Source organism: Sycon ciliatum, chromosome 8, assembly GCF_964019385.1.
Source record: "Sycon ciliatum chromosome 8, ocSycCili1.1, whole genome shotgun sequence".
Taxonomy (NCBI): Eukaryota; Metazoa; Porifera; class Calcarea; order Leucosolenida; family Sycettidae; genus Sycon; species Sycon ciliatum.
Window position 1 is genome coordinate 17,693,874 of NC_088650.1, and position 20,621 is coordinate 17,714,494.

Here is a 20,621-nt window from a genome sequence, read left to right on the forward strand (position 1 = left end):
GGCCGGACCGTTCAAGTTGTCTTCAAGTCTTTCCATAGCAGACTGTATTGTAGAAAGTGCTCAGTGAATAATAAGTGGGATGAAACTAATTACTTACTTCGAAGGCTATACTGTAACTATAACGAACTACTTGTAAGCTATGTACCCGCTTTGGACTTCGAGTCAGCTGAGTGCATGATTGTACATGCATCTAGTTTGACAGCCGTTGAAAGACATAGACACGTGCTAGTATACTGTGCACAAACGCTGACACGTCGAGCTCCGTGTCTTGACTTTAGTTCGGAAGACTGGTCCCAGGGGCGGATCCAGAGATCTCTACAGGGGGGTTCCGGTTGAACCAAAATTGAACAGCCAAAATATTATGGAATCAGATTGTATTGAAGTTGTGCGGTTGTAATAACGACAATCCGATTGTGTTAGTTGGAATCGCATGCTTTTAAAACAAACTACGGACATAGATTCTTCCATCATCGACCACACCACAACTGCGCTCTCCACGTTGCCACAGCACACCACCACTGCACCATCGCTGGAGAGCTCAGTTGTGGTGTGGTGGACTATGGAAAACCTGTACAGAGCCAAATGCTGCTGCTCACCCTACATTGTATATATTTAGTATGGACACATAATCATAATTATACATGTTTGCAATCGACTGGCACACAGGTTCAGTGAGGGCTTGAAGACCCTTTCAACTTTTCTTGTAAAGATCGAATATGCAAGCCATGGGTTCGTTGAGAGCCAGAAATGCCGAAATGACAACTTTCCCTGTCCGTTTGTACTTTCGGAAGTTTTTAGCATTTTTACGATGCGAAATGCTCTATAATCACAGGAGCATTGTCTTCACTTGACAGAAACAACAACAGCGAAACAGTGTCGTCTCGACAATCCGTTCAAGGCCATCTAAAACACATCGCTGGCGCAGCACTCCGTTCCTGCGGAGTAACAACTAGTCACTACTGCATGCTGCAGCAGGTAGAGATTACTGACTTTGCTTGGATGTCGGAGCCCTCATCTTCTGAGGAGCTTGAACTCTACGTGTACGATTCGAAGTTTGTTGAAGAGTGTCATCAATCGGAACATCCTTTCTCTTCCGGAAAAAAACTTGTCCAAGGAATACTGACCATACCCATCCAGAGCAGCAGTGAATGACAGCGCCAATGGAGGTAAGATCGTTTCCAAAGATCAAAAAGGAAACAAGCTCCCAATGTTGTCTACACTACAGTGTCCGTTTGTAAATCACGGACATGAACGCCAGTACAAAAAAAACAGACTACGTACAGTATCGATCTACCGCATGCAGTGCACTGTACTCCTTGACTCAGTGACTGCACTGACTGTGATCGGACGGACGTCCTTTGAAGTTTTGTGCACACATGATATTTTTCGATATTTCTCAGCAGTACACTTTGCAAAATTTAGGGGGTTCCATGGAACCCCCGGAACCCCCCCTGGATCCGCCACTGGGTCCCACCCCACAGCTTGCAGCTGCCATGCTATAGTATGACTTGGACGACAGCCAAGTGACCTTCACGCCTCACGCCACGGTTCATCTGCTACGCGTGATTTCGTGATCCGAGTTGTATTGTAACATGACTTGAGATCTGGCATGCAGCCGCAAACGTTTACGCTGGAGTAGAAGTCAGAAGGCCAAAACGTAGACGTCTGAAAACAAAACGTAACGACTTTATAATGTAGATTGTCCGCGCGCTAGGCTGGGCTGGCTGCGCACGGTGAACATGGTGAAGCGACTCCTTGCGAGGCTTTGCTGCGCAACTGGCAGATCTACAAGACTACATCCTGTGCAGGAGATTTTGCTGTTCCCATCGATCGCACTCACGACCTAGTGTGTTGGCGATACAGGAGAGCCTGCTAGTGGTTGTGTGTTTTTCTTCTCCAGTATCCGGGAAACTGTTCCTGCAGTGGATAGCTGGTCGAGAAGCAACCGCAATACAGCGCCAGAGTGGACGGTGTGTATTTGGTAGCACTGAGTTAGTACTGAGGGGACGGCCAAAATGAGACAAATAATTGTTTGGTCTCTAGTGTTGGTGGTGTCGTGTTTGGCAGCCGCGTGGGCACAAATGACCCAGCCGCCGTTCCCCACCTTACCATCATCGTTCTCCACCGAAGTGGAAGCCAACATTCTGAATCGTGACTACACCGTTCAGGTAAGGGAGTTCTTTGACGGCAGGGACGACCGAGCGCAGTTGGAAGTTACGCGCAATGGCAGCAGAACGGTGGTCATCGACGACATCCGGAATGGCATTCAGTACACAGTCGATGATTCGCGCCGTACGTGCCAAGCCAGGAACTACACCCTTAGAGATCGACTGGAGACACTCGGACCCGACGGACAGCCACATCTGATTAGCGTGAATGATTTCTTTCGATTCGGCAAAGCCTATCACGAGAAGTACGTGGGCCAGGCGACAGTCCGAGGAATCGTTTGCGACCAGTACACGGGCAATTACACGAACACAACGAACGGCATGTATGTGAGCTACGTGATGCAATGGTACTTTGCACGACAGAGCAACTGGACAATGCCGGCTGGTCCCGGCGATGGAACAGCTATTCCGGTACGACTCGACCTTGTTGGAGTATCCAACATCACGCGCACTCAGGGGCCACCGACTACACCTCTGCCGTCACAGCCGCTTCACAACTTCCACCACGTGTACGAGTTCACAAAGTTCTTGCCGAATCCGGATTTCTTCAATACCCCTGGAAATTTCAATCCACCAGAAGGCATTCTCTGCACCGGTGTTCCGCAAATCTACGACGTTCCTAAGCTGCCGGACCAGTTCTACTTTCAAACAATTGCCTTTGACACCACACAAGAGGCAGGCTATATGTCGGGGGTAAGTACACGCAAACCTCTGTCATCTAGATAGTCATAACTCATAAGAGTCACTACTGCTGCACCAGAAAGTCATAACGCCTACTCTGCCAGCCTACAAAATGTTCAGAGCGTCAAATAAAGGTTTGGGTCAGGGTTAGGCTTAGGGTTAGAATTAAAATTTCAGCCTCAACATCAAGATCTCCACATGCACTGGTGATTGGTGTGTGCGTGTGTGCCACTGTGTATGCGTGTGTGTATGCCCGTGTGTGTGTGTGCCCGTGTGTGTGTGTGCGTGTGTGTGTGTGTGTGTGTGTGTGTGTGTGGTGACAGTTATCTGACGCAAAGTCTTGATCTGTCTCATTCAGATCTTGTCCGCTATCGTTGCAATAAGAGAGAATCTGTGGGTGCACATCCAGTGCATTATATGTAGATGTGCGTGCTTCTCTTGCGACGGGCGTACACATGGTACATGGTGTGTGTGGAGGGGGGGGGGGGGGGGTCTGCAATGCTATGCTGTTTCTGAGTTGCAACTGAGGAAAGGTTTCTAAGGTTTGGGCTGAAATAATCTGAAAAATAACATGTTGGTAATGCTGTATTCACAATCAGTCTCAGTGCCTGCACGATAACTCAGTGGTGTAGCTGGCCCCCCTTTTAGGGGTGCACGGCCGCATATGAGTAGGATGGCTGGTGCATGTCACTCATGGTCATTACGTGCATGCTGAAACTAGGTCGAAATATTTAGGGGGGTGCATATGCCCCATGTGGGCCACGCACCTGATACGTCATGTACATGCACCGTACAAAAAAAAGGGAAGGAGAAAGAATGTGATACTCATGTCACACTGCATCACAACACCGTTCTGGATCCGAGTCGTGTTTACTCCGGAACAAACGTTTTCAGGTGACGTTCATCAGTGAATAAGCCGTCGCTTCCATGAAGAACGGGGTAAAGTGAATCAATCAGCTTGGCAAGCAGCGGTTATATGCAGTAGATCTGAAGGGGGGGGGGTATGTTCGGTGGGCCTTTCCCAGATCAACCCGGCTTTTAAGCCTAATTGGCTTTTCGATCGGCTAAGAGAATATCCAATTCCGGCCACATAATGAGCCTCAAAGTCAGAATTCAGCTCAAAACCCATTATTCGGCCAATTGAAAAGTAGTACTTGAAGTCACCATTCACAGTATTCTGTATAAATAGAGAGGTTCCGCACTACGTAAAGTTGAGCAACTTAACGTTAGTGGGCGGGGAAAACCCGTGAATTCGCGAGTTTGCACTCCACTTACGGAAAGTTGTCTACGGAGAGTACGTAGATAGGGCTCTGATAACGTAGCTGGTCCGTAAGTGGATTGGGGTACAAATTTATGACTTTCTTCCCAGGTCGATCTGGTCGTACACTGCCGCGTTCGGAGTTGCCAAGGGCAGCTACGTGATTTGAAAACTCCGTATGGCGGAACCCAGATGCGCATGCAGTTTACGTAAGACTTTCCGTAGATCGACTACGTTTTTTACTAACGTAATTACGTTATGCGGAACCTCTCTATTACTTGAAGTTTGAATACATGCATGCGTATGTACATGCATATATGACCAAAACATCGATTTTTGGCGAATTCAGTGCGAAATTGATACATTCTGCTAAAACATGGGGATTCCTTCACAACCACTGTCTTCAGCGAATATTTCGGCCTAACCGGTTTGAATGCCTGATGTGCTGGCAGTCCATTCATTGAATAGAAAACGAATAGTCCCACCCTCCCCTCATCCCCTCCCCATTATAATAATTTTAATGGGGAGGGGATTGGGAAGGGTGAGACGATTTGTACAGATAATGTCTGTAAGGCTGTAAGTGCATCTCCTGACAAGAAAAGCACCCCGATTTTGGCTGAGTAAGGGTCAGGACTCGCTTTAAAAATTTGAAAACCCTGGTTTTGGTTAAAGCTAACTCCCTCTCCCTTGACTTTTCCTGCCTCGCTGAGAATGTAGCAAGAAAGCACTGGTCACCCAATGCAGGATTTTAACTTATTTTTTAGTCAGTGTCCACCAGTAGGTGTGAAACAACACAATTTCGCACCCAAAACTGGAGCCCTTGCTACAGTGGAGTACAGAGGAACCCACTTAGCACGTCACTCTCATAAGACATACTCTTGCTTAGTACGGACATTGTCCGCAGCACGGTGTGTATTGATCCATACTGATGTATGTTGGGTGGTGTGTATTGATCCATACTGAAGTATGTTGGGAGGTGTGTATTGATCCATACTGAAGTATGTTGGGAGGTGTGTATTGATCCATACTGAAGTATGTTGGGAGGTGTGTTGATCCATACTGATGTATGTTGGGTGGTGTGTATTGATCCATACTGACTCGGTATGTTGGGAGGTGTGTTGATTCATACTGAAGTATGTTGGGAGGTGTGTATTGATCCATACTGAAGTATGTTGGGAGGTGTGTATTGATCCATACTGAAGTATGTTGGGAGGTGTGTGTTGATCCATACTGAAGTATGCTGGGAGGTGTGTATTGATCCATACTGAAGTATGCTGGGAGGTGTGTATTGGTCCATACTGAAGTATGTTGGGAGGTGTGTATTGATCCATACTGAAGTATTTTGGGATAAGAAGTATCTCGGATACTATGTATACTGTATACTCTCCTGTTACCTGTGGGAGTATTTCTCATCAGAGTTTCCATTCCCCGCGTGTGTGTGTGTGTACGCGCGTGTATGTGCGTGCGTTCACACAGTACGCGTACGATGCCGTGCGCGGCGAGACCGCCGTAGTCTACGATCTGGAATACACCGGCAACGGCACCAACCTGACTGGGACCGGGTACGAGGGACGACATCGCATCGTGCACAACTTCCGTCAGGGCACGCAGTACAACATAACGACAAGTGCTTGCTCGATGGAGACGCTGGTGAGTGTGGCAAATACGCCCGGAGCGACCGATATCTCCTTGCTCAACGGACACGCGTCACTGAATTCCGGCAGCCAGCTCTTCCGATTTTCACCCGAGTCGAACATCACCTTCCAAGGCCAGCGAAAATCCATCTTTGGCAACCCGGTTCAACTGTGGTCCAGTAAGCACATGAAATGGAACATTTTCACTCACAGATGCTTAGAGCTCAATTCTGCGTAATATGCAAGCTAAGACTCGGATTGAGAGCCAAGTATAAAAGTGAAAAAGAAGGAGCAAAGGTGTTTTTCAAACAACCAACAACGGATAACTGGCCGTTGGTCCTTCTTTATTCAATATGCAAGCTGTTCTTCTTCTTGCTATGAAGCCGCGTGACATCTGGGTATCATGATACGCTGCTCTGACAATGTAGTTGTGTAGGACGAAATTGAAACATTTGAAATCCACACGTGACCCGGTGGTGCCGTGTAGCCAGTTAGAGCATCTGCCACTGAAACACGCAGTGTACAATTGGGGCTGGAAGTCATGGTGGACTTATTATGAAAGCCATTCCACTTTACGCTCAGGGTGAACGCACGTATCTCCAAGTACCGTAAGTCTACAAATATTCAGCGCATATTTATTTTCGGCTATTTTCGGCCTGGTCTCGTGTTTGGCCGAAAATTTCTTGCGGCCGAAATTTTGTTTTGCAAGGCTCAGTGTGACAGTGTATACAGGCGGCAGCAGTTCAGGCTGAAAATTTGATGCGGCCGAAATGGATTTTAGCCCTGGGAGACCCAAATTTGAATGGGCCGAAATGGATTTTAGCCCTGGGAGACCCAAATTTGAATGGGCCGAAAATTAGTACACCTACAGTAGCGTGTGTATATTGCAGTCTGAAGGTTACCATGGTTACAAGTGACACTCCGGTGTGGTAGTGCACTGCTCCCATCAATGCAGGTAGCAATGTACACGCAGAGATCTGTTAGAGCGTTAGTATTTTGAAGAAGTGTAATTTGATCACTATAGACGATTACCGGTATCACTACAGGCGATTACCGGGTATCACTACAGGCGATTCATTGGACAGGGTAGTACTTCAACGTATGCAAGTGATAACTTTACGACTTTAGTCATGATGACGTACACAAACAGACGTGCATCATACATGTAAATACCGTACCGAGACTTGTAAAGTACAAAATAACAACAACATGCATCTACTCTATGGCCACACTGCTGGTAGTACACAGCATTTACACAATCTCAGTTTCCGGTAGGTACCGCAACTTACTATAAACGATCCATAATAATATATGGAATTGAGTGGTTTTGAGAAAAGGACCTATAAGTTACTAGTTATGACTAACAGTCCACCAAGGTAACCAAGGTAATGAGATGATATACAGTCAGAAGTCCCAAGTTGGGTGGTCTGTTGGCTTGCGTTTTCGATTTGTAGTTATACCGGTTTGTCCAACGGTCTTACTAGTCTCGTCATCATCATCCCGTAACGTTCGCCATGCTTTGTTGCCCAGGGACATAGCTCGTGCACATCTTCGTGGCGCGTCCCTTCCCCTCATTGGAACTTTCCGCACCTGAGCCTTCCAAGTTGGACGGTTGTCGGTGTTGCGCACCATGGAAGTTTCACTCAGCGGCGCATACATGTACATGGTGAACATTATGCAGCTACAACACTACAGGGACTGATTAAATTGTGTTGTCTTCGCTGATCTCCCTTTCTCCCGTGCTGGTGCTATCTTTTCGCGCTTGCAGCCGTTCGCAATGATGTCCAGTTGGTGCGCTCACTTCCAGCCAACCAGACCTCTCTGTGGGAATACCTTTTCACCGTGCCCCAATGGAAGATCAACACGTACGATGGACTGCTAACGAACACGAGGGTGAGCTAGAAAACTCCAAAGTAGCATTGTCATCAGGTCCACAGTAGATCTCCCCATACCTAGGCACGTTGGGACTGGGGCAATGCTCGTAACTAAGTGACACGAAACATTCATACTGATTGCGTGCAAGTAACGCTTTTTTATGCCACTCAATTTTTTTTAAATTGTTGGTTCCGGTTTCCGTTCAAAAGCCAATTGTTGTGATTTGAAAGGGGTTAGAAAGATTGCCAGATCTGGGGAGTCCAGGTTAGGGGAGTTAATTGTATGTTACACATTGTTTCTTGAAAAGAGACTATCCCTGTACATTCGGTAGTTCTATTCTATATAGAGGATATGTTGTCTGTAGTGTGAGAATCCGTGAGCCTACTTCGAAGTAGGTAAATGTTATACACTTCATCTCCTTCTTCCGTCATCTCCACCAGCTCCAACTTTTTGTGTGTGTGTGTGTGTATTATTTGTGTGTGTGTGTGTGTGTTTGTGTATATATATATATGTGTGTGTGTGTGTGTGTGTGTGTGTGTGTGTGTGTGTGTGTGTGTGTGTGTGTATGTGTGTGTGTGTGTGTATGTGTGTGTGTGTGTGTGTGTGTGTGTGTGTGTGTGTGTATGTGTGTGTGTGTGCATTTGCATGCATGCACTGCTGCGTGGTGTGAACTGTTGCTGTTTCATACACAGTCGCCTATTGAGATACGTGCCTTCAGCCTGGAGCCAGGGCGCCATCGTCCCCTTTTCGTTGGTATATCCGGCTACACTGTTGGACCCCCTCCGGTGGAGGTATTTGAAACGTCAAGCTGCTTCGAATCAGACCAGCTGTCCACGATCACGTTTGCTCTGGATGCGCAGTACCGTAGCACACGTGCAGTGCGCAATGCTGTAGCGAACGCCGTCTCCTCCACGCTGGGAGTCTCGACGGACCGCTTTCACATGACGGTAAGCCAGAGCTTCACATAGTGTGTGTGTAGGTGTGGGCACTCAACTACTGAAAAGAACTTCATTGAAAATCCAAGATGATCCGGAGTAGAATAAGAGTAGTGGTAGTAGCATAAGCGGTAATGTGAGAAATATCCATGGATGACCATGCCTATACAGAACAGGTTATTCTTAGGTTACCAAGCCCACAGGAAATGCAGACCGTAATTATTGAAAAAGAAATATAAATAATGAACTCGGATGGAGAGCCAAGGATGAATTTACAGAAAAGAAAAGGACCAAGGAACTCCAAGTTACGCTATAATGTCGTTGGTCAGTGTCGTGCAATGTTATCGCATGAGCTGATTGTTTAGTAACTGGTGGTGTTTAGTGGACATCATAGCGTAACTTGTAGTTCCTTGGTCCTTTTTCTTTTCTATAAAATTATATAAATAAAGAAAAGAAAAATTTAAAGAAAAAATAAATTTACCAAGCAATTCCAACAAAATTGAAGAATGTGCTGTTATTGTTGGTGCCAACCTACAGATCACGAAGATGACATTGATCTAAAATTAGTAAAAATGATGATCGCGTACCACGACGCAAATCCTATGGACTGTAAACAATGCATGCAACAAGAAAACGACGAGCAGAAAGAAACACAATACAGAAAGGAAAAAATCGACGAAGAGAGTGGATGAGGATATGGTAGTTCACTTGCGTGGGCCTCCGTGGTTCTTCGTAGCAGACGATCTCCGAAGGCGTACACACTCCACCAGCGATGTAGACGTGGACGTTTTCCGCTGCCACCAGCGTTAGCTCCCGGCTAAATGAAGTCCCCTCGCGTCAGAGCACAGGAATTTTATAGTATTGAATATGGAAGTATTTCGACAAGAGTGTAGACAAGAATGAAAAGGAGAACAGGACAACGACAACTCAAGACAACACTAGAGATCCACTGGAGCATGCGCTCTTCTATACGTGGGTGGCTCTCATTGCCAAGGGGAACGAGCGGGAAATACGAATAGTGAGTATGTACAGGTCGTAGCATAAATACATGTACACCTATTACACAAATATGAAGCCCTACAGCCTCGAAAACAAGACTTGGTGACAAACCACTTGATGAGTAGGAACGAGATGGAGGTTCTCAAATCAGTGAGACATAACTAGTGATTAGGTCAGGCCAAGATTCTTTGCTATTGTAAGGCCTACCGAATTCTTTAAAGCACGGGAGCACTCCTGCTCACACATGCCGTGAGTTGTGAATACCAATGGTATACATGCACCACGCTTAATATTGAGAACTCGCTGCAAGTATGCACGCTTCTTCTGCTGCCCATTTCTCGACAACTGCGCAAGGACCTCCGCTCTCGACAGCAAGGATACTGAGGGATGGGTTACACTAACATCGAAAACTGCATCTTGCTGCGGAGACCAGAGGCCTCTTGCACGGATGCCGAGGCGATCATCCGGTTGTCGGCTTGCTGTGGCTCCAGGAAGCACCGCACTGTCCACCGGGATCAGTGGGGGCTCGACCTGGACATCAGGGATGACACTGCTGAAAGCATCCGAGAGGAAATCCCAAGGCAAACATGGCCATTGCGAGATGATCGCCTTGACATGTGCCCTCCCAGGAGTGTATCATAACACGAGGAAGAAATAACGGGATCCCATCACCGTATGTGTTCCAACACCTGTGCCAATGATTAATGGTGGGCACAAGCGCGAAATGTTATGCAACGCGGCTTTCCGATTTACTGCATTGAAGGCATTAGATGCGTCAATGAGCTGGATCGCATCAGCGTCGTCGCTAAGGTAATGATCTTGGACAACACACTCGGCCGCCTCACATGCTGCCGGAACGCCGACACAGAGTTGATGAGGAATCACCGCTTCTGCAATGTCCGCAGAGACACACTGGAGCATTGCCTTGGCGATGATCCTTCGATACACTTCGCCGACAGCAAGGGGATGGACATCCGGGTTTTTGTCCAAAGCCACCAAACGCGCAGCTACAAATGCCACCAAACCAGCACCTCCGACCCGATCCGTGCACAGCTTCCGCGCGGCAGCAGCCATGGCAGCAGCAAGGCAGGATGACGCACCCTTGAAGGAGGACAGCATCCGTTGCCAAGCCTGCACATCAAGGCCAGATGGTCCTCCCAACCCTTTCATCCGCCCAGCGACTTTCTTAATGGCCTCTGCTGTGATGGCTTCAAAGATAGTGGTGTCAGGTTCCAATGGCTCACCAGGGAGGAGAACACATGAGGGAGGCTCAGCCGGGGCGGGATGCTTCTTCCGTGAGGCCTCCTTCACAGTCTCTCCAGTGTCAGCATTCGACACATCGTGTGGATTTAGCGGCAGTCCACCACTCTTCTCAGCTAGGCCATTGAGTGCCTGATGGAGCCTACCGCTATGAACGAGTTTAGCAAAGTGTGTATCATCCATTGCATCACCATCACCATGACGACCAGGCGCCACTGGTAGATGAGCCTACAGGCAACAACCCTTCCGCAGCAATGCGGCGAGGTCACCCGAAATCCAACACGTGAGGCGACGCTGCAAATGCTCAGCATGATCCTTGCTCTTGCTGTGACGGCTCGGAAGCTGACGCGGCAGATGGCATGCCACAGCCATGCCTTCCCATGCCACACGGGCAACAGTGGTTGATGTCACGAATTCATTGAACACTCCACTACTAATATACCGTCCATTCATCCAGTAGTAGTGAGTTTTTCATTCGACCCAACGAGACCACACGACGCTTGCAGACAATAGTGCACACAGTTCACCAGCCGCACTCCACGATAGCCAGTAGTGTCACAGTCCTGGCAAGTCTTGTTTTGTTCCACAAGATGAAAGGAGCTCATCCTGAGAGAGGAACCTATTCTACACTATTCCATTTGTGTTGGTCACCAGGGGTAATGCGGCCTCGCCGGGTCGAATGAAGAACTCATGACTACTGCATCCGGGATGGACGGACCAGGTGAAGGTGGCAACAACAAATTATAACTGAAGTATATAGCGCCGGAGCAGGCTGCATGGAGTAACTTAGGATCGAGCAAGCAGCAAGCAGCAAGCAGCAAGTAGTGAGCAAGCAGCAAGTAGTGAGCAAGCAGAGGCCAGCAGGAGCGAGCTACACGCTGCAGTAAGGAAAGCAACAGTGGAAGCAGCCGGTCGGAAAGACAAAAAGGAAAAGAAAGAGCAGCGCACTAATGACCATTGATGAGAAAATGTGGTAGAGGCATGTGCCAGGTTGGCTGCACATGTGATAGTGAATGTGCACAGTAAGCATGAACTTCCAAGTGCATGCCTGTGCTGCATAGTAGTGAGTAGCAGTATCTGTACGCGGGGGTCACAGGTCTCACCACACATCATGCTGCATTATGGGTGCCGGCACTGGTACGACAGGTACAGCAGTGGCCGCGTACCAGCTGCTTTTACCAAGTCCAGCTTTGCATGGAATGTCCATCGTCGCAATTAAATTATGTTAGTAAAGTGTGCATGTCTGTGTCTCCACCCCTGAGCTATACAATTGTGTTGAGAAACTTAACTTGAAAATTGATCCTTGTTTGGAGGGAAGCAAACCAAGACGCGAAGCACAGAAGCCATGTAGTTTCGACTAGGTATTTTGTAACCGTACTCAGTTTCAAGTCGAATACAGTGGTGATTGAAGCCACAGCAAGCAAGTGCATAAGTCCGGCACTTTGGCAGTCAGAGCAGTGACAAAAGTAATGTGGAAGTACGAATGTCCTCGGATGCTGCTCGCTAGAGTCTCTCCCTCCTAAACTGTTCTTCTTGGGCTTTGAGGTCTACTGTGCTAGCTGCTTATCAGTTGCTAGCAGAATGTGTAGCTGACACAGCCATAAGTATAATATTATTATGATGCGACATAGAGCTGAAGATGCATCCTCCCATCGACTGTAATCAAGCATGGGGAAGTGATATGTAGCGGCTCACCTTAGGCAGTACTGTAAAACCAGAAAATTTCGGTGGAGATTCATTTTCGGTAACTTCGGTACAGATAATTTTCACCTAAATAAAACGCGTCCTAAAATTCAACCATGCCATGCCACATGGTGTGCAAAATACATTTTTGGATCTGGAAAACCGGTTTAAATTTCCGCGCTACCGAACCGTTGATTGTGGGAAATACCGAAAATATTACACCACCGAAAATTCCCGGTTTTTCAGTACCACCCCTCAGCAGCTGGCTTCTGGTTTGTGTACAAGATAGGAGGTAATACATGGGTGTATGATGTGTTGCAATACAACGTCATGGCATTATTGTTGAATACTTGGGATAACTGTGAGAAGGAGAGCTCTGTGCCAGTGTCTTTACCACCATATTTATCAACTGTGAGGTCTTGTATCACGGCATTATGCTTTTACTGGTGTGTGCAATGGGAAGTAGCGTGCTTTACGGTACGACTGACATCGAACAGCTCTCCCCGGTGTTAAGGCCGATGAACTTATTATCACAATGTGTCAGTTAAACTTATTAAAATAACGGTTCAACTGACACATTGTGTGAAAGTCTGGCATTAGCCCGGCTGAAATTGTATGGCAAGCACATTGTAGCAAGCAGCCCAGTTCATGAGTTCCTTTGCCATTCTTCTCTCCTGTGTGTCCTGCTCAGCTATTTCCTGGCAGAGATAACCTGCTCAATGTGATTGTCAGCATCCAAGACTTGCCCAGCGTCGGTGATTCGTCATTACTGGCAACTCTGCCCACACTGCAAACGGCAAGGCAGAAGCTGCGCGATGCCATCAAGGATGGTAAGTTCAGCCTTCCTCTGCCCAGCGCCGGCACAGTAAAAGCCAAGAGCACGTCCTACAAGTCCTCGTACGAATCATCGTCCTCGTCCACATCCTATTCGCCGGCTGAGATGGCCGGAGTCGGTGTCGGCGTTCTTGTGCTTGGCTTCATTTGCGGAGTGATCCTCGTGCATGTCGTGGTGCGCGCTAAAGGCGATAGCGTGCCTTACGGCAAGGAATAGAACGCCTAGAGGTGCAAGACGCACAGGCCTCCATCGCCTAGAACTGCCCGGCGGTCTCCATCTGACTACTGTAGTTCATCCCTGTTGCACTCCCGTTGCATGGCACAGGCAGTCTGCCACACAACTCCACGGCACCTTGCTTGACAGTACGGGTGTTGCCACTGCTGCCGCTTCAATGCCAGCAAAAGGGCTCATGCATGCATGCATTTGCATGCGTGTTTTTTGTACAGTGTCCAATTTTTGCTGAGCAGCTGCTCCGAATGCTAAAAGTCGCTTTGGAAGTTCTTCAAGGTATTCACGTGTTGGATGAGGCATTCTCCTGCAGAATTTGAAGAATTGAATTTTAGTCTATTTCTTTTTAATTCTTGAATTTTTATTTTATTTTTAGCATGCTACATCATGCGGCAGTATCTTGCCTCATGCCGCAATTTCAGCATGGCATTCGTGCAACGGTCTCGTATATTTTACTGTCATCACAGGCGCTTAGCTCCACCGTTGGAGGTGGTCTGGCCGGAGGGGGGTCCGGGGCCGGAAAACTTTTGAAATTAGGGTGCAAAGTCCTGCCTTCTGGGCACTTTTGTGGTCGGGCCGGACCGGCTGCTCAGTGACGCCCCTGCATCAAGAGTACATAACCAGAAGGTTGCCACTCGCGACAATCTCTAAGCCCCGGACAGGATTTGTTATGGCATTAGATTGGGTCAGGCAAGGTGGTTTTGTGCACTTACCTGGCCGTAGGGCTCATATTCCCATACTAAGTTTGGCCACTTCCGTCTTTTCAAGTACCTAACTCTGCCAAATGGGCTCATAAAATCGTGAACATTTTCAGCAGGGATCTCCCAATATGCAATAGGCCCACACCAAAGGAATCTTAGAAAGGTGACTCAACTGCCATTATTGGCAATTGAACTGCCCAACGGCCAACATCCCTGACGCTCCGGACATCCCCAAACCCTGAGTGGACTTCTCAGTAAGCGGAGCGAGGATAAGATGAAGACAACTAAAAAAAGGGATTGGTGGCATCAACGTTACCGGGATCCAACTTCCATTAATTTTACCCCTGCCCCTGGTGAAGGTACATGACGATTGACTGTAATACTGGATACTGCAGTGCGGATTGCTAAGTCACAGTTGATCTGATAGGTTTCACTAGCACCACTGATTACAGAAGAGGTACTGGCAATGTAGCCAGAAGCAGTCCATTCGTCAACAGGTTTATGCACTCTGAATAGAAAGTAAATCGACCCTGAAACCATTGAAAAAGGTGGCAGGTACAACGATACGCCTTCAAACAGCCGAGCCCGATGGCAGCAGACCCAGCCACTATCTGGCATAAGTGCACCCACCAACCGAACTAGCTGCGCTGGTAAACATGCACACAGATATAGACACACACCACCCACCCCTACACCTCACCTCAGACATGCCCATCGCGGAAGCGATGGTAGCGAACAGCTATGTTAGACATAGCAACTTGTGCTGGAATTACACCATTCAACAGCTTGTAAGGCTGATGAATTGACCGCCACTATACACACACACACACACACACACACACACACACACACACACACACACACACACACACACGCGCACACACATAGGGGCTCAGAAGGCATTGGCTTTGATCCGGTTATAAGGAGAATAGGGTCTAAAACAAAACAAAACCAGACAAAAATAGCGGCTAAACGGCAGACAGAGGCTTGCACGTATAGATACACACAAGCTGGATGGCCATACATAAGAAGTATGTACATTGTTGTACAGAGAAAGCACGCACACTCTCTCCAGAGATGTCCCGAATTTATAGGTCTAAACTTCATGCATTCAGAGCCGAGTTTAACGTTACCGCAATAATTATTAAGTTTAGGTTGATGTCCTGAGTGAACAGCACGGTGTGTAGAGTTAAAAACCGAAAAAGACACCAGGCAGAGAAAACAATAGAAACACGAACAGGGCACAATTCAGAAGCAGTTTGAAAGCCAACCAAGAGCCAATGAAACAAATCTTCAGATAAAATAAGCCAGGATTTAGGAAGATCGAGGAGGAAGCAGAAAACACTTCATACAGGGTGGTAACGATTTCCAACGGGACAATAATGCCCAGCCGAATAGCAGTCTGCACGAACAGGCAACATGTACAGATGTGAAACTGACCAAGAGCACAAGCAGAAGTTAACTGCACTCCTGTCCAATACGTAGCTCTGAGACTGATCCTAAAGCCCGCAGGACACAACTCCGCCTCGACGATAACTAGCATCACTGACGACGAGTCAAGGCTAAGAAAAAACCTCAAGGTTACACTACGCAGAGAGCCGAAAGCAGGAGAGGTGAATGGAGAGCAGGCGCCCGCGGAGGAACGGTTGCACAGCAAAGCGTTTGTAATGTCTCGATGACACACACGCATATTCTACTTGTAATGGGGTTTCTGCTGTCCTTTCGGGCGCGAGCCATTCATCTGCTGCTGCTGCTGATGACGCTGGGCGGCCTGTAGCTGATACTGGTAAGCCAACGGATGAATCTTAAATCCGTATAATCTGTACAGGGTACATACCACATGCACAAAGCCACATGCACAAAGGCACATGCACAAAGGCACATGCACAAAGCAAGCAAAAACAAACACTCCATTCAGACGAAAGCTGCTTGGACTAGACGTAATCCACGTTCAACAGATTCGGTGCACACTGCGGACACAGATTTGCCAAAACTCCAACCCACAGCTGACTGAGTTTTGTTCGACATGTTGGTATTGCACCACTCCACATCAGCCGCAGCAAGGGGTCAATTTCAAGAGTAGCCTGCAGAGCATTGTTCTATTAGCAAGTCTACGGACAGCCCACAATCATCCAAATCCAACAATGCTTTAAAACAGCGGCAATGGACATGAGTAGGACAGTCTGGCACAAGCACATGTGCGGTCAAGAATGTACACATCCCTATACACCGCCTGCACAATCAATAGTTACTATTAGTAAAGACGACTGCACAACCTGTGCGATCTCGCAGTCCTGATGCAGTTACCACTGCCATTGTTGACTACAGAAAAAAGCTATCATTCTATGTTGCAACCGTATCGGCTGCAGCAACAGAAGCAGCATCACCATGATCACCAGCATCACTGACCTGGGTACAAAGCTGTTTGGGTTCTTCTGCGGCCGGAGTTCCGGGTGCACCATAAACAGCATGTGTGGAAATCCGGAGCCAAAGTAGCAGCCATCAACATGGTGGTGCCGAGATGATTTGGGCGTGTAGACGTCTTCGCATTTAGGGCAATACAACTTGACCATACTCTCCCCTGGCATGTCGGATAGGCCTAGGCGAAAGAAAAAGGAAACATCGTTTACAGAAGAAGTTGCAGAAATCTCATCAGGCAGTACCAAGAATCCATAACATTACATACCTATCGCTGATATGCGTGAAATTTAAAGTTACAGCTACTCACCCTTTCGCCTCTGTTGTGTGTCAAACATTATACCTACATGTAGAGTGTGCAACTAGGCATCTATGCTGCATAACACCACTCCCACGGCTAGGCGGTTTTAACTAGAAGTCGTAGGAATCACAGCCAGCCTGCCACAGCAGTGGAAGACCACGGTAGCCCAGGTGAATCAATGTTTTTACTTCAAAGCACCGTTTCCCCGCTTTCAAATTGATACGGGCTTTCTTTCTTTTTCTCGCATTCCAGACTTCCCTAGGCCAACTGCCAGTGTTAATTTGCCTTCAAGAGTCCAACACCTTAATTAAAAGAAAGACCGTATAAAAAAATCCTTGCAGTGGACAATTTGTATTGTATTTTATTATTTTACTTGGGCATTCACAACAGACCCCAAGGTCTTCTTACAGGGTGCCCGGACAACATGTGCAGAGGGAGAGGGCAACGGGTGCTTACCAATAGGTAGCACGAGCTGATTCTCACAGAATACCCGGCTGCAGTGTCCAAAATCACCCTGGTGGTACTTCTCAATCTGAACAAGACAACGCACAACAGGACACCGCAGTTGAGAGGCTGCACAACAATTTATCGCTTTATTCGGTTGGCCATGATGTGGCTCATTACCGCACGGACGAACAGAGACAAAAGCTACAGTGTAACTTCAGTATAAGGTACTCCGGGTACAAGTACTATGGCATGCAGAGCACTACAAGTATACTGGAGGACCCTCTACTAAGTTCGGGTAAAAAGTGCCTTGGTTAAAAACTACAGAAGTGTACGGTCCTTGAAGGTACGTCACATTGAAGTTTCACCGTATTCAAATAGTTGTCAAATACATGCAGCATGTCAGACCAAAGCATCCAAATACCAGGCTGTCCACCTGTTAGCAGGATCCCCTTGTATTCATCGCAACGCTCGTGCAAACTTGTCCATCAGCCATTGTCTTTCACACTAGAATAGTGGACTCCATAACAGCACACGAGCACTAATCTAGAGTAGGCAAAGACACCGGGGTAGCAGTATGATACAACCCTCAACAGCCAGTCAAGACGCACAGCCCGATAGCAACACAGCACAGGCATGTGCCGCTTTGGCAATGGCAGTGCGGGACGGGCTGAAGACCACATGATCAGCAGGCCACCTTACGTACCATTTGCGAGATGCCACGATTGGTCATTATGTACCGTGCATGAATCAGGCCATACAGCATCTCGGCAGCCTGTTCGATGAGGTCACTCTGGCTTGGGTTATCCTCCATCTCGTCATCTACAACAAATAGAAAGAGAGAAAACCACCGAACAACACATCACCAACGAATGCTACAGTATAAGAATCTTCTAATTACAGTATTCAGGGAAATTGAGCTTGATTAAGAATATGCATGATCGAGGAGGAAGAAAGAGAGAGAGAGAGAGGGGGGGGGGAGAGAGAAAGAGAGAGAGAGAAAGAGAGAGAGATAAAGATAGAGAGAGAGGTGGGCAGCAAACACATGTCACACTGGTGTGCAAAGCCATGCATCATACACGTACCACGGGTTGGTTCGAAGTCTAGAATCATATCCAGTGCGGCACGGTAGTGAGGCACATGCTCGTTTAGTCCAGTCAAGTTGAACTTATCCTGAATGTAATCTTCATCAACCTAAGCAGCAGATATCGGACACACAGAATAGCGTAGTGATCAAACGTCAGTATAAAGTACATTGGATATAACATACACATACTATCTAGAGTACATAACCCCAAGAGTATGCAACTTGCATACGGGGTCTGGCGCGGTGCGCTGCCCACACTACGTAGCCACAAACTGGGGAATCAGGTCGGCATCGCGTCATTATTGCTCTGCTACGACTTTCATGTCCAAGTCAACTTTTCTCTGAGACGTCGGATGGTTTTGTATGGGATGTGTTGCGCACTGGCATTGCCTTCGAACCTACCGTAGTATGATTGTGTAAACTTGTTGCTGCTAAACTGTAAGAAAACTCAAATCCAGGCCGCTGGATGGTCACTTCACTACGTAATGAAGGCAGCGCGCCACACAAAGTACCCATAGCTTGCAGATTAGAGTCGCACACCCTTGGGTGTACAGACTCGTCATACTAGTGGTGTTCTGCTCTACGTTTATACGGGATCGGAACGTGAAGAATCCCGGGAACTCTCTTCGCGCTCCCGAAACGTAAAGAAAACCTGTTCTGCTCTACGTTCACGTAGAGAAATCACGTGGAATGTGTACCGAGAATTTCCCCTTCCATATTTGGCAGTTTTCTGCCTGCATTTGAATGATACCCAGCAGATCCGTACACATTTTCTTTGCGTGTGCCACAACGTAGAGACCCTTATCTACGCGTAGAATTCTGGACCCAAAACACGCAAAACCGTGGACTCTAACTCGACGCCTGCTCTCTACGTGATTTCTCTACGGTTCACGTATAGCAGAACCTCTCTACTACGGAATACTTATCATAAAGTCCTAAAAATTGATGACTCTACATACATGTATAGCGGGTTGCTTGGCTACAAAGTACAGGCTTTACCACCCTTGGAGTTACTTCGAACACCACCTTAGGATGATACGGCTGGAAGGAGCGCAGAATAGGAGTGCTGTAAGCTGGGAAACCTTTTTGCGATCGAGAAATGTTCGCAGTTTTCGCGATGGGTGCCCATTGTGTAAAGATGGTGACGAGGCGGCGGTTGCACCCTGGAGTAGCACCCAGGTCCTGCATGGCAAGGATAATTGCCGATATAGTGTTACTGACCCCCAAGATTGATAGTGTTTTCTTGGAACACTACTTGGCTCATGTTTGGCGCGGGTGCGTCGCAACACCAGCGGCACGCGAGAAAAGTCAATGGGGTTTGCATAATACAGGTTCAAGTCCGGGTAGTGTGAGTCCTGCACAGCATGCTAGTTCTCTATGATAATTAAAAATATCTCGTTCCCTGCCAGTTGTGTTCATCTACAGAACATAGCATTTTCTAATTCTTGGTTCCTGTAGCCAGCTACTATCAAGACTCCACTTGCCATGTACAGCAATGCTTTCCTCCTAGCATTCTTGCTCTATGCAAGATATGAAAGGGTTAATGAATCGTACAAATATCCATAGCGCTAGATATCCGATATGCCTCAATATTTCAGTACTGAAGTTAACGCTGATAAGGTTGATTGACAGCAACAATAATTGCTGTGTCAGTTGAACCAACATCTAAACACACGGCGTGTGAATCTCACCTCACAAAAGTATTCATTTCCACGTAGGCTGCAGAACCAGGATATCCACGATACCTCCTCAGAGCTGCTCATTGTGACCAGTCGGTGGACGGTATATCAAGCTATATCCGATCAACTAACCAAAACTGTATTCAGAAAGACACAGTTTCGAACTAACAACGCGTTGCCCAATAGACCAACTTCATGCGGCAAAAGTTTTTCCTCTTGCTAGCAAGAATGAACCACACGAAAAGTTGGTCTCGGCAGTGTGTCTATTAATCCTTTCATGCCCAGCTCCTGGCCTGGGTTCTCCGTGACAAACCGAACAAGAAGGACGCAAGCAGCAAGAGTGTTGCACTTTTTTCACGAGGTCCACTATTTTGGTTTTCAGGTTTTCAGGTTCGCGACGCGCTTCATCGAAAATCTTGCAAAATCTTGGTCTAT

The 20,621-nt window shown here is 47.4% G+C and overlaps 2 protein-coding genes across 2 annotated transcripts; one reads left to right on the forward strand and one right to left on the reverse strand.

Moving 5' to 3' along the window:
• The first annotated feature begins 1,784 nt into the window (after positions 1-1,784).
• LOC135823945 (uncharacterized) lies at positions 1,785-14,022 on the forward strand. The gene is made up of 5 exons (XM_065336822.1): positions 1,785-2,861; positions 5,584-5,920; positions 7,510-7,634; positions 8,309-8,563; positions 13,185-14,022. Exons 1-5 carry the CDS (start codon positions 2,016-2,018, stop codon positions 13,542-13,544), a joined length of 1,923 nt encoding a protein of 640 aa, XP_065192894.1. The 5' UTR covers positions 1,785-2,015; the 3' UTR covers positions 13,545-14,022.
• A 1,137-nt stretch (positions 14,023-15,159) lies between these two features.
• LOC135823949 (casein kinase II subunit beta-like) lies at positions 15,160-20,549 on the reverse strand. The gene is made up of 6 exons (XM_065336827.1): positions 20,199-20,549; positions 18,506-18,614; positions 18,127-18,242; positions 17,433-17,508; positions 16,667-16,856; positions 15,160-16,077 (listed from the first exon to the last, which is right to left on the reverse strand). The coding sequence occupies exons 1-6, from the start codon at positions 20,268-20,270 to the stop codon at positions 15,951-15,953; spliced, it is 690 nt and encodes a 229-aa protein (XP_065192899.1). The 5' UTR covers positions 20,271-20,549; the 3' UTR covers positions 15,160-15,950.
• Positions 20,550-20,621: the final 72 nt, after the last annotated feature.

Bases quoted from the DNA above. Each gene is read 5' to 3' on its own strand.
- LOC135823945 (XM_065336822.1), top strand. From the start codon at position 2,016: ATGAGACAAATAATTGTTTGGTCTCTAGTGTTGGTGGTGTCGTGTTTG. The intron at 2,862-5,583 runs GTAAGTACACGC...GCGTTCACACAG, and splicing joins AGGCAGGCTATATGTCGGGG to TACGCGTACGATGCCGTGCG. The intron at 8,564-13,184 runs GTAAGCCAGAGC...TGTCCTGCTCAG, and splicing joins CGGACCGCTTTCACATGACG to CTATTTCCTGGCAGAGATAA.
- LOC135823949 (XM_065336827.1), bottom strand. From the start codon at position 20,270: ATGAGCAGCTCTGAGGAGGTATCGTGGATATCCTGGTTCTGCAGCCTA. The intron at 18,615-20,198 runs GTGAGATTCACA...TCTGCTGCTTAG, and splicing joins GAAATGAATACTTTTGTGAG to GTTGATGAAGATTACATTCA. The intron at 18,243-18,505 runs GTACGTGTATGA...TATTTGTTGTAG, and splicing joins AGACTTCGAACCAACCCGTG to ATGACGAGATGGAGGATAAC.